Raw genomic sequence first — 13,896 nt, forward strand, 5'->3', positions numbered from 1 at the left:
CTGGTGTGGTTGGTGCCGTGAATGGGGTACACATCCTGTTGGTGCTGTTTTTTTTTTACCTCGACGAATGTTTTGTCTTCAGATACGGTCTTTTTTTTTCTTTTTATTACACAATCATGGTGGTACAGTGACAGGCAACAAAACCATTCAGCAGCGGCATAGCCAAGAAAAGTATTCGTACATAATACACAATTTACATCGCAATAGATCATAGCACTTGACAGGCAGATCATCAATGGCAGTGGCGTTTCTGCGCAACTCAACTGATGGAGAGATACAAATTTTGCCCTTGGACACATTCCACTTTGCCCATTTATGATCCCACTTCGCGGGACAACCTCTATGTTTGAACACATCCTTCTCCGCAATCATGGCATTGTCCATATCATTGGCCCATTTTGAGTGCTTCGGTAGAACTCCAGTCCCCAATCCCTGGGCAATATTTCTCTTTGCCAGTGCAAATCACAGAGACGCCCATGTGCGTTCCATTTGCGTCAGGTCGGTAGCTTCCCATACATTTAATAAACAAAGCTCTGGGGAGGTGGTGATAGCTTTCCCACTCACCCTCACTAATTCAGAGACAATTTTTTCCCAATAAGGCTGTAATAGCGGGCACTCCCAGATTATATGAAAGAAAGTGTCCTCGGAAGCACTCCCCCTGAGACAGCTAGAATCTAGCCGACGGCCCATCCTAACTAGTGTGCGCGCGGCTAGGTAAGCTCTGTGTACAATTTTGAGTTGGACAAGTCGGAGATGCATGGGGATGGCCACCTCCCGAGGGGAGGAGAGAGCTTCTTGCCACTCCTCATCTTCTAAGTACCAAGGTCCGTTTCCCCAAAATTGACGAAGTCGAATCAATGGATCTGGCATATTTTTTATCAACATGCGATAAGTGAGCGAGATTGCCTTGCTTGTCAGGGGGTCAGTTAAAAGTCTGTCTTCCAGTGGGGAGGCCTCAGGTAGAGTCTCGCCACTAGTGACAACGGAGGTAATTGCATGTCGGACCTGAAGGTAACGGTATGTCTCGGACTCGGCCAGTTGGTATTGTCTTTGGAGATCAGCGAACGGTACCATAGCATTTCGCCTCTAAAGGTCCCCGTGGAAGGTCCAATAAGGTTCCATTTGTCGAATCCTGGGCACCTACTCAGTGTACTTAACCATTCGGATTCCCACGGGGCGGGGGGGTGAGCAGTGTGATTTTATTGCGCCAGCCCAGTTTCCTAGTTACAGTATGCCAGAGTGTCACGTGTGGGCGGTGGGCCCTGTATGGTGTAGTCTCCTGGGATTGGAATAGAGTGCACACTGGTATCCTTCCTTAGGCAGCAACGATATATCTGTGCGTACTGCAGGCTCCAGCGGAGGGGTGGGGTAAAAACCCACTGGTTTACAGATACGGTCTTTGACACCCAGGAGCAAGGGTCTTCAAGTTGGACTCCGGTTGAGTCCTCTGATTCTTCTAGTTGGTTGTGGTTTTATCTTTGGAGGATTCCGGAGTGATTGACTGTTATTCCCACATGGGTACAAAGAGGACACACTATGGTTCTGAGATTATACAGGGCTAATTTATAATTGGAAGATGTGACAGTGTGTGGTCATAGTAAATGTAGTATTTTCGAATGTAACCCTTTGATTGACTGCTGAAAACGTAAGTGAACAAAGAGAGGCATAATCCTTACTAGAATTTAAAAATCTTATCACGAATGCTAGATTTTTTTTTATTTTCTAACATGCAAAGGATCCTGTATTTGATTTTCAACTTGCACTGTTTTCAGCATATTTCCCTTAACCATTTTCATCAGAAAGGCTCTTCCGGTGCTGTCCAAATAGGCCTACTGAATCCCACTCCCTCTAAACAATCTTTCGCTAACAAATGCGTGGGGACAAAATGGACTCCCCACGACCCCCAAAAAAGGCGTCAAAACTACGAAATACAAACGCTCTGTGGACACTGCTTTAGACTACGTCACGCTCACACTAAAGTTTAAAATTAATTTCAAACTGGCTTTGATAGGAACGGCAAAAAATAATTCAAACTTAGTTAAATGCCCGTTTTACGCCACACCGTCACGACCGACATAGAACTACAGGATCCATGACGCACATCAAATGTGACGAGTTCGCGTAGCGGGCGGAGTCTAGAAATAGAAGACTCGTTCTGTCGATTGTTGTGCCGAGAGTTGCACTTGTTCGCGCAGACGTAACAGGGCGGGTCTCCTGGTTCTGTTACTGCGCACGTCCGGGGGGGGGTGAAAGCGCAGGCTCCGCCCTCTGTTCACTGCGTCTGCGCCTTTTGTCTGGTTATAATCTGTCTCGGGCGTTTGTTCGTTCACTGTCGGTCACGCCATAGACCTCGTTGGATCTCTTGTACCGGTGAGTGCGAAGGTTCATACTCCGATCACTTCATTTTTCTCCTGTTTTGTATTCCTACGGCTGCTGATCCCCCCCCCCGGAAATGTAATCCTGCCTTTGCGATCACTGTGTGCGGTTTCAGTCCGTCTGTCTTGCGAGGCCTGCTTCGCCGCCATTTTAGGTCTATTGTGAGTCTGTTTATCCGTCGCTACGGTAAAGTTATTTGGTAACTCTTTACGGTATATTTACTCGTCGACTCGATTGCTCCATTACTGTGGCTTTATATTTCATCCCTGGAATTAAAGACATCTGGATCTCTTGTAGGCAGGTGGTGGTCACGCATGGAAGCCGCCATTTCCCGTATGTCTTTCTCCCGTAATGGCCGCCGCAGGGGCAACTGAAGTCTTTTAACGACATTAGTCTGAGCTTCCCTGTTGTATGGCGACGTGCGAGGCAAAGCCTCGCTTTAAGTAGTAATTCGCGGAAGTCGATTAAGAAAGGTGCTTGATTCGTATTTCGACATATTGTAGTATTCTACTTGGTTTTGATTGACGCGAAATGCTGCCCTGGTATTCTACGTTGTAAATTAACCCATTTTCTGCCGTTTGTATTTCAGTGTCACCTTATCTCACAAGATGTCTGAAGGAGGCGAGGGTTACGTGGTGAAGGTCCGTGGTCTGCCTTGGTCCTGCTCCACAGATGAGATCGAGCGTTTCTTTTCCGGTAAGTGCATTTTGCAATAATTTGCGGCACATAGTACGGGTGCCCGCCTTTGTGAGCGGCTTTGTCATTGAGGGAGACGTCGTCTCATCTTAGTTCGAGACGGTACGGAAGCTGGCTCCTGCCTGAGTGTTCGACTGAACAATTGTTTCACTTTTCCCCACCAGAGTGTAAAATATTGAATGGAGCTGGAGGTATTCGTTTTATTTACACCCGCGAGGGGAGACCTAGTGGAGAGGCTTTTGTTGAACTGGAAGACGAGGAAGACGTGAAGATGGCACTGAAAAAGGACCGTGAAACAATGGGCCACCGATACGTTGAAGGTTGGTTTGGAGTGTCCCATCAAAGTTAATAATCCTGTTTTCCTCGACAGCGATGTTCTCATAACCCGTTTTCCCCTCTTTTGTTTTAGTGTTTAGGTCGAATAACGTGGAAATGGATTGGGTTTTGAAACACACAGGCCCTAACAGCCCAGATACGGCGAACGATGGTTTCGCTCGTCTTCGCGGTCTCCCGTTCGGGTGTAGTAAAGAAGAGATCGTGCAATTCTTCTCGGGTATGTCGTGTTCCTGTGTAAAAGTGCCATTAATTAATAACTGTCATTTGTCCCGTAGTATCCGCACATTGACCCATTGTTTACGAGTTCGAATCTGTGTAGTTTTGAAAATGGTTCTTATTGAAGTATCGCGTGCGTCTAACTTCCGAATATTCACCTTTTTCCTTATTACTGCCTTTCACATGAGTGTTATACCCCCAAACCTAGAACATGCGAATGTTTTTCTAAAATTGTGTGTTTTCAGAATGAGTGTATACTCCATTGGGTCGTGCAATCAGCTGCTGTGCTTACCCCCTTCAGTACTTTTGAGTGTATACAGTGGGATCACCAGCCCGTTGTGTTTCTAAGAGCTACTTGTGTTTGATTAAAATCATTGTGCACTTACTAATTAGTGTTCTAATAGTGACCACATCTGACAGGATCACATTTGTGGCCAACGTATTGAAAGAATACCAGCAGTCATCACTTCCCCTTGGGTGCATCAGGCAGTGTTGTCAGCGGCAATGTGAAATGGCATTGCTAACTTGAAAAGGCAATCTCGGCTGCAGCACCTCAGCACGAAAGTATTAGTAAAGAGTCTTCCAACATTACTTTACTCTAAGATCTGCTTTAAATATATTTTGGACGTTCAGCCATTTTTGTCTCAACTTAAGCTTACATGTTCTGAAAACACACTTTCATCTTGAATTCGCAACATAGGCTGATATTAATTCCACAAAGCAGGAAGTTCCAATTTAGTAGGTAGATATTTACATAAAGCTATTCATAGCTAGTCAATCGTATACATTAATTTTAGTAGATTGGACGTGGTCCTCGTTATGCATCTTACAAACAACCTTCAGTGCTTCGTTTTAGCATTAAGATCTCAATGAGTTGCATTTTATTTCTTTGTGGGTGTCTGCTGTTAATTTGCTTGTCTGTTTGCTTTTTCACATGTTTTTATTAAAACACCCTGTCGTTTAGTTACTTTAACTTAATGCGTGCGGGGTGTGTTAATTACCTTACAGTGCCTTGATTTGTGAATGTTAAAAGTACAAGCGCTAAACTACCGCACAGTGTTAAAATGATGGTGTTTTTTAAAGCATTAAGATTTTTGGGCATGTGATGTTAATGTTGCCCCCCACTTGGGGTTATTTGTCCTTGGGTTGAAGGGTTGGAAATCGTGCCAAATGGGATAACATTGCCGGTGGACTTCCAGGGGAGGAGTACGGGGGAGGCGTTCGTGCAGTTTGCTTCACAGGAAATAGCTGAAAAGGCTCTAAAGAAACACAAGGAAAGAATAGGGCACAGGTGGGGATGGATGGTTGGTTGGTTAAGTCACTTTTCTTATGGTATATCAATTTCACTGCTGATGGTATATCGAGTAAAAATCGATGCTCTAAATTAAACGAGTTTGGTAAAATAACTTTGTTATACACGTTACCACACCTAATTGGTGAAAACGCAAACGAATCTGCCATAGTTCAGCCCACGCTGTCTGATTATGGTACTATAAACTAAAAATATTTAATTTTTCTTAAAGTACGTTACATTTTACATTGATAGCATAGTTTCAAATTTGCATACGTTTGAGTACTGAACTGCAAGAATGGGTTAGAATCTTAGTGGAGGCTAATTTTACTAACCCATAAACTTTGTTACTGGAGCAGAGTTTATCTCGTGCATTCAGTAACTTGCACCTCTCAACCTTTAAAGGATTGGGGAGCTACCTGTCTATTTTATGGCGAATAAAGATGTCTATTACACATCTGTGGCTGAACTGAGTTCATTGCCGAATGCCAGCTTATTTTAGTTAGTCTCTTTCCGCTTTTGAACTTTAGATATGGAACTAATACTTTTGTGGGCGTGTCTTAGGTACATTGAAATTTTCAAGAGCAGTCGAGCAGAAGTACGCACTCATTATGACCCCCCTCGGAAACTCATGGCCATGCAGCGGCCTGGCCCCTATGACAGACCAGGTGCCGGAAGAGGATATAGCATGGGCAGAGGAGCTGGTTTTGATCGAATGCGACGTGGAGGCTATGGTGGCGGTATGTTCATTTCAGTTGGTAATCACTCCATTAATATGCGTGGGGCTTTTGTCTACGTTATATGGGTGTAGCTGTCGATGCAAGGGCTTGTATTAACCGGTCTTGTTTGAGTATGTGTACCATATGGAAGTGCTTTTGTACGAGTGGTGCAATTTCAAGGCGAGCTGGGAAGCTGTTGAGGTTGATAGCTCTCTGATCACGTTTGTATAATGTTCACAGGCTATGGAGGATATGACGAGTACAATGGGTACAGTGATGGCGGCTATGGCTTTGGCACGGATACCCGATACGGAAGAGGTATAGAACTTCAGATATCAAACTGTTGCTGAGAACCACGGAATCGGTTATGGGCTAACCTAGTCCTTTATGTTTTTAGGGTTGACGGACAATAGCTACGGGGACGGAACTTCAACTTTCCAAAGTACAACTGGGCACTGTGTACATATGAGAGGGTTGCCTTACAGAGCTACTGAAACGGACATCTACAACGTAGGTTTAGTTGCTTCTGATTTTTCTTTTGAGTGGGTTTTTGCTTGTGCACTTAATGAATACGTGCCTTCAATAATTTGAATGTCTTAAAGGAACAAGGGGATGCCACCATTTATAGCAACTTGACTTGAATCCACTGGACCAGTTTTGTCGCATCTCAATGGCTCATTTGCTTTTCAGTTCTTTTCTCCTCTGAACCCAGTCAGGGTGCACATTGAAGTTGGGTCCGATGGTAGAGTAACAGGAGAGGCGGATGTCGAGTTTGCTACACATGAGGATGCTGTTGCTGCCATGTCTAAAGACAAAGCAAATATGCGTAAGTTTTGTTTCTTGGTTTTCTATTAAGAGTGGCAACCTGTCCCGGAACGAGCAGGACTAGTGGTGCAGACTTGTGGATACCATGCATAATTGGAGTATATCGCCCTTAATAGTGAATGGCCAGCATTAGGGTCGTCTTTCAGTAACTCTAACATTGTTTCATGTTTGTGTTCTTTGGGCTCGCTATCCTATGACTACTTTCTCACGAGCTGCTACTTGATCTGTCATTCTATTTACCTTTTATATCTAGAACACAGATACGTCGAACTATTCCTGAATTCTACAGCAGGAGGCACTGGCGGTGCATACAGTAGTCAGATGATGGCTGGAATGGGTATGTTTTGGTACTTAACATGCACAATACGTAGTGCTGTACAGTGTAATGCTTTGCTGCACTGGGAATTCCTCAGTTGCTTTCTGCGCGCCTGCGTGTTGAATGGAAAGGTGCCCCAGTTGCGGCATGTCTTTGAACTACTGCAAGCTGGCCTAGTTTTTGGCTGTGTACTGTCCTTGTGAATGTAAAGTGAAAAGGCTTTGTTGTAGCTAGAGATGTTTTAAGTGGGTGGGCAGTATAACATACTTTTTGATATGTGAAATGAAGTGGTGGAGAGTGTCGTTAGCTTTCCTGGCTTAACCCCTCTCTCCGCCACTGATGAAGCAAGGCTGCACCATATTTGCAAGAATGCGGTGCAGCCTTGCGTTTCCCCGCGCGATGGCACAATTTAGCAACTTAGCGCCAATGCAAGGGAGGATTGTTTTGTGTAGGAAGGTGCCCTTTCCTGCACATACAATCCTAAAATGCCGTTCTGTCACTCATGTGTGCTGCTTCATGCAGCACACATGAAAGTGACAAAATGGCTTTCTCTAAAGTCTGTTTATATACAGGAAAGGTGAAGCCTGCTCAGCACTTTTTAGGTCTCGCCTGACCCAGCGCATGGGCTGGTCTGGCGAGACTTATTGAGAGGGCTCCAAAAAGTGCTACCAGGCCAGCCTAGAGCTACAGTGCATGTGCGCGGGCGCGCGCGCCGCGCTTTACCGCAATTACTTTCACGGCCGCTTTGATGTTTGATCGTGATCGCGATCACTTTCGCGGCCCTACCGCCGCTTTGCATAGCCAATAGGTCTCGCTTTTGGGACCTTATGAGTATTTAGTTATGCAACTGTTGCATGGCTAAACACTTAAAAGGTCCCAACGACGAGACCTATTGGCTATGCCAATGCTTGTTGGATTTGGGTTGAATGGTACTTATGACGTTTTAACATGTCCTGCTTTATAAAAAATAAAACTGAGCAATTCCGCCAGGCACTTCTTTCAGCGTCCGTTTCTAAATTCCATTCGTTTTTGCAACAGGGAGCCAGACGAGTTATGGAAGTCCGAATAACCAACCGTTAACTGGAAGCTATGGTGCAGCGTATGGAAGTCAGGGCAGCATGAGTGCGTATGGTAAGTAAGCTAGTTGGGTGCCATTGTATCTTAGACAAGTAACTGCAATGCAACTGTGCGAGCCCCATGCTTGAATGGGCGTTGCTAAATTTCAGTCCGTGCCCATGAGTCTTATACAAAGTGCCAACGCTGTTGTATTTTTACAGCCTGAATAATTTTGAGTTCACAAAGTGCATTATTCCGCCATCTCGTGGTTGTGTCCGGCATGTGAATCCAGAAAACTCTTAAAGCTATTTCTGTGAAGTGACCATTTTGTTCTCTAATTTGGTGTCTTGCGATTAGGTGACATTGTGGCACCATTCTCACGTCGGGGCTTAAGAGCCTCTGAATATCCTAGGGCTTAACTCGTTCGGTTTGACCTCCTCTGCGTAATTGTGGCATAGTTCGGTATTGTGAGCACGGTTCGTAATGCTAGAGCTGAATGCTCACTGGTTTCTGAGTAACTGCTAGCAAACTTCAACTAGTTTTCACTATAAAACTTCGAAACTACGCAAGGCTAGTTAGTACCCAAGGGAAAATAAAGTGCATCGTCCCTTTCTCCTATTTATCATATTCTGATAACCACAATGCCGCATTCTTGCTTCTTATGATTTACATCCTATAAGTGAAGTATGCCAAACTTGGTTTTCAGATTTACAAGTAGATGTAAAGTGCAGCCACAGGGGACAATGGGTTTACACTTTTGTTCGGGCATCAAACGTGCGTGAATGGTACTTTAGCGAAATTGTACTTTAAGATGTCCTCAACATGCACTAAAGATTTTTGTTTAACTTTTGACCTTTTCGTTGCTGCATTTGATCGGTACGTTATAAAGGGGCAGACCTATGGCCATATTACAAATGCCAAAAAGCAAGCTTACACTTGATACATGGAAGCTGCAGAGCGTGTTCCTAACAGGAAAGCTTTGTTAATGAACCATGCAGGCCACTTCAAACCTTTTATGCTTAGCGTGCTTCAGTAATACTTGGTTTACATAGCCATACCGTGATTCTATCTAAACTAGCTACCCAAAGGGTTTGTGCTGCAATAACAATACTATAAACATGCCAGTTGCTGCCGTTTACCATAACCATGTACTGTGATGGGAGTGTAACACTTGCGTAATTAATTGCGTTTTTTTAACCTATTTTGTTACAGGTAGCCAGAGTGGTTTGAGCAGCAGCTACTACAGTAATACCAGCCGACCGTCTTTGGGTGTAAATGGAATGGCTGGGATGTCAAACATGTCCAACATGACTGGTGCCTGGGGAATTTAGATGTTCATTAGACTTTTTAAAAAAATGCAATACAAGCTTGTCATTTATGCTTACTGTAAGTGTAATCGGGACTGTTTTATTTTAAAACACAGAATTAAACAATGGATGCAGGGTTAGACATTCATTTCAATTACCTATTCCATAGACAACAGTTGGCACATTTTGGTTTAACTGTTGGATTGTAAAGTTACCCTTTTACCTGTTCTACTGTTTCGAATGCATGAGAAGTCTTATGTAAACCCACTCGTATGAGAGCTTTAGTTTAATTGCATTTTTTTCGAGAACAGTTATAAGGGTTTGGCTTTGGTGTTTGTATGAAATTCCAAAGCCACGATTAATCTTGTGTTGTGAAACCTTTTGTTTGGTGTACTGCGCGATGTAAAGTGAAACTTGTTAAATAAACCTTTTAAATTAAAATATGTTGTCCTTTCAAAAAGTGGTTGCAGCATAACCTTGCTTACTTACTGCTTGGCCATGTGCCCACCTGCTCAACAGTCGATAAAACAGCCTCTGATGGGAAGAGTCGCGTCTTGAGTGCTGTGATTTCTGGGCAGTTCTACAGTTAGGCCATCTCACCATGCGAGTTTTGGTGATGCGAACCTCCTTGGAAGCAGTAGACAGTGAATATTTAAACATTAAACTGTACCTGGTACATGCGTATTGGTAATCACTAGCGTATCTGTGAAATTGTCTGCCGTATTTTTTTAGGTGTGCTTTGTTTTTCGTTGTCCTGCATTATGTTGTGGTAATCACCCCAATAAAAATAATTTGTTTGGGGGGGGGGGGGGTGGTACTAGCAGGCAAGACTTGGTACAGTGTATATGATAGCTTTAACGGCTTTGTGGAACCCACCCCCCTCCCCCCATTTAGAAACCTCGTCTAGAAGGTGTCTGCATTGTGGTGAAAATCCCCAATTCTACAATAGCTTGTATGGGGTGGAGCTTTAATGTTGAGGCCTAATAGTTGTGCGGTAAATACTTGTCCAGTTGCCGCTGGCAATGTTTTTGGATTTTGTTGAGAATATTAACAGGTGGAATTATATTGGCAATAACCGGTCTGAGTTTGAGATGCGGAGTAACAGTATTCCAGCTCAGCTAAACATTTGGAGATGGGCGACATTGCAAACAATCCTATCCAATATAAGTTGCAATTATTTTAGATTTGATGGAGCACCACATTGTTTTCGTTATACACTGCATTAATCCCATTATATCGGGGATTGGTTTGCTCTGTCAAGACTGGCTCCAGTTGTGGCTAGACAGACTTTCTTTGTATGCAGATCTTTCAAAATATTAAGGGAGGGCCTTTGTCCTTTTGCTGTACTGTCGAGTTAATGGGGTTCAAGTCCTAGCAGAAGGGGTGAATAAATGTCCACCTCAAAGGAAGGATAAGGCTACCACGTGCTAGATGTCGAAGAAAAACATCTGCTCAATCTCTGATAATAGTTGCACATGGCTGTCGGGCTTAAATTAAAGGGAATGTGTACATAGTCACACAACTTCACAACCATTTTTAGTGTAAAATGAAATGGAGTGTAAGACCAAATTCAATAAGGGCGAACTGAGACCTGGGTACGATTTGTGGCGGGTCATGATGGAGCAGAGGGTGGTACACGTGGATTGTGCTGGGTGAAGGGTTCTAAAAGTTTAAGGTTGACCGCAAAGGGACGAATATCTTTCGGCTTTTGAGCTGGGAGATTTGAGTGGGATGAAGTTGAAATTGAATCCTATGCTGTAGAACAATTAACTTTTCACTATAGGTTCCCTTGGTGATCTGGAGGAAAAGTTTCCAAACTTTATTCTCGTGCCCAAGCAGCCACTGTAGTACGAGAGGGCAATCGGAACATCTAGTAAAGACCTGAAGAAATCCTAGTTGCTACTAGTCAACTGTGCAGCTATTCAGAGGCAGTGTCCTATTTGCTACTACCCCCCCCCCCTCTCTCAATGCCCTCACCCCTGGCCAGCTCACGCCATGGGGCCAGCTCTGATCAAGGGCTTATGTGGACAGGACTATTGCCTGCTGCAGTTTCTGGGGACCCAGGTTCCTGCATCCAGCACACCACTCTAGTGCTTGGTCATCCAGGCCTCCACATCGAGAGTCCACTCTACCACCTGGGATGTTCTACCACCTGCCTTGCACTGGTCAGTGAACACTGCGTTCCTTTTGGGGCGATACACCCACAGTGTGGGATTCGATTGTGCAAGTGCTGCCCATGGTTTCGGAGGGGGCCTGAGCAATGCTGAGCTAGAGGGATGCAGCTGAGCTCACCATAGGCTGTGGATATGTCTGACTTGCTAGGTAGGGAGATTGTTGTCAGTGGCACACCTAGCTGAAATATACTGACTCCGTCCTCGAGGATATGGAACAACTGGACTCTAGTCATCCTTATGGCTCTGGGTTGGGCATGAGAAGTAGGGTATCCCAGAATCCTGAGCATTGTCCTCGCATCAGGCTTTCGTTTCGGGAGGGTCTCCTGTCACCGCAGCAGGGCATGGTTCAGCACCCTAATCTGCCCATGGTTTGCTTTCATACATGGTTTATTGAGCAGTGGTAACTGACCAGTCTGATCTCCCTTCTGAAGTCTGTGATGTCATTCTGCCTGCCAGGTGTTCCTCAGCCGAGACAGTGTACACCTGCCATTGAGAATTTTGTGGCTTGTGCTGCCAAACAAGCAGATCACTTTTTGCATGTTCGTCTGAAAGCAGGGCTTTTCTCTGGCCATCCCAGCTTTCTTTTGGTTACAGGACTTGACTTGTTTTCTAAAAGAGCTAAACGTTTCCTCAGAAACCCTTTATGCCCAATGGGATTTGAACCTAATCTTAAAGTTCTTGTGCTCTTCCTTTTACGCCTATGCACAACTGCCCTCTGTGTCTTCTGACCATTGAAGCTGCCTTTCTAATACCCATTACAATTGGATTGCTGTCAGACTTCAACAAAGCCTAGTTGGTACTGGTCAACTGCAGCTATTCAGAGCCAGGAGTGAGTCATAATGCCCTTTTGGTTATTGCTGCTACCCCCACCACATACTTGAGAAGACCTAATACAGATTACATTAGTCAGGAGGATTAGCGAACTGAAGGCACTCAGTGCACCCTCTATATTTATAAAGCGCACAAATACCCATGGGTGTCTCGGCGCTGAGGACAACAGCATGAAACCTATTTCAAGGACTACTGTACAAATAGCCACGTTTTGGTCATTTTTCTGAAAAAGAGTAGGGATTGAGAGGTTCTGATATTAAGGGGGAGCGAGTTCCAGAGTCTGGCAGCTGCGACAATGAAACGTTTGTCGCCCCAGGTGGCTGTTTTGGTCCGAGGTACAGTGAACATGGATGACGTAGAGGAGCGAAGCGCCTGGGTCTGAGTATAGGCTGCCAGGTCTTAGATCCGGAAATGAGGTCCAATGTTGCGTGAGGTTTTATATGCAATACACAAGGCCTTAAATTTGATCCGATTCCTCACTGAAAGCCAGTGGTATTTTCAGATCACCTGTGAAATTGACTCATATTTTGGGGTTCCTGAGAGCAGCTTTGCGGCTGCGTTCTGGATAGTTTGCAATTTGTGAATGACCTTAGTTTGGGCATTTAGAAGAAGCCCATTACAATAGTTGACATGATTAAGGTGCTAATGAGAGTTTTGCCTGATGTTAGGGGGAGGAAAGGAAGAATTTTCTTTATCATCCGTAACTTGTAGAAGGCGGCTGAGACTACTGAGTTGGCTTGAGGAAGAAAAGTGAGTCATCAAATATGACTCCTAGGTTTCTGACCTTGGTGACTGGGGGGGCCTAGAGACCAAGGCCACCAGGTAGACCATGCTGGGACTAGTTTACCAAAAATCATAATTTCTGTCTTATCAGAATTTAGTTTGAAGCAATTATTGGTCATCCAGTTACTAATGGCCAATAGGCCACATTGACATTTTTCGGCTGCTTTATTGCCATCATTATGTATAGCCAGCACCAGCTGCATATCATCGGCATATGATGTGAGATTCAACCCATGGCTCTTGATGATTCTGGCTAAGTCAGCAATGTAAATATAAGGGTCGGGCTCAGACGAGCCCTGCTGAACTCCACAGGGAAGACTCAGTTGGGAGGACTGAAAGGTAAGACAAAAAGGGTACAAAGTTCCTCAGGTAAGTTAAGGAAAAGTAGTGATTTCAGCAAATAGTGTCGTCTGTCATGGAGAAGTGGGGGGACTGAAAGGTGCCACGGTTAACCGTCTGAGTACGGTTGGCCAGGAAGGAGGCCAGCAGAGCGCAGGCTTTGCCCCCAATGCCTAGCTCTGCGACACGGTCAATGAGTATGGTATGATTGACCGTGTCGAAGGCCGCAGAAAGATCGAGCAGCACAAGGACCGCTGTGCCCCCATGTCCAAAATAACTGATCTCCTCAGTCGCCTTTATAAGTGCAGTTTCAGACCCGTTACCCTTCCGAAATCCAAACTGAGTGGTGTCTAAGACTTGATGAAGTTCAATGTACTTAGAGATTTGAACATTCATAATTTTTTCAACAATTTTTGCCGGAAATGGCAGGCTGGCTATGGGTCTATAATTTTTGGTGTCACTGGCGTCAAGATTGGCTCTTTTTAATAAAGGTTTTATGTTTTTTTTCCATATGGTGGGGTATGTGCCAGACTTAAACATAGTCTTGTAAATGGTGGATAGGACAGGAGCCACTTGTTCCAGTACAGGAATGAGTGCGGCCGGCGGACAGGGATCAGTGGCAGAGCCTGAT

At 44.7% G+C, this 13,896-nt stretch overlaps 1 protein-coding gene across 1 annotated transcript; it reads left to right on the forward strand.

Annotated features, from left to right (window-relative positions):
* The first annotated feature begins 2,167 nt into the window (after positions 1-2,167).
* Positions 2,168-9,579, forward strand: LOC146810866 (heterogeneous nuclear ribonucleoprotein H2-like). Its single transcript, XM_085617891.1, has 12 exons — positions 2,168-2,370; positions 2,966-3,072; positions 3,237-3,392; positions 3,482-3,625; positions 4,777-4,915; positions 5,480-5,655; positions 5,875-5,952; positions 6,032-6,144; positions 6,325-6,460; positions 6,713-6,796; positions 7,814-7,906; positions 9,044-9,579. The coding sequence occupies exons 2-12, from the start codon at positions 2,985-2,987 to the stop codon at positions 9,160-9,162; spliced, it is 1,326 nt and encodes a 441-aa protein (XP_085474017.1). The 5' UTR covers positions 2,168-2,370; positions 2,966-2,984; the 3' UTR covers positions 9,163-9,579.
* Positions 9,580-13,896: the final 4,317 nt, after the last annotated feature.

This window comes from Triturus cristatus, chromosome 7, assembly GCF_964204655.1.
Source record: "Triturus cristatus chromosome 7, aTriCri1.1, whole genome shotgun sequence".
NCBI lineage: Eukaryota > Metazoa > Chordata > Amphibia > Caudata > Salamandridae > Triturus > Triturus cristatus.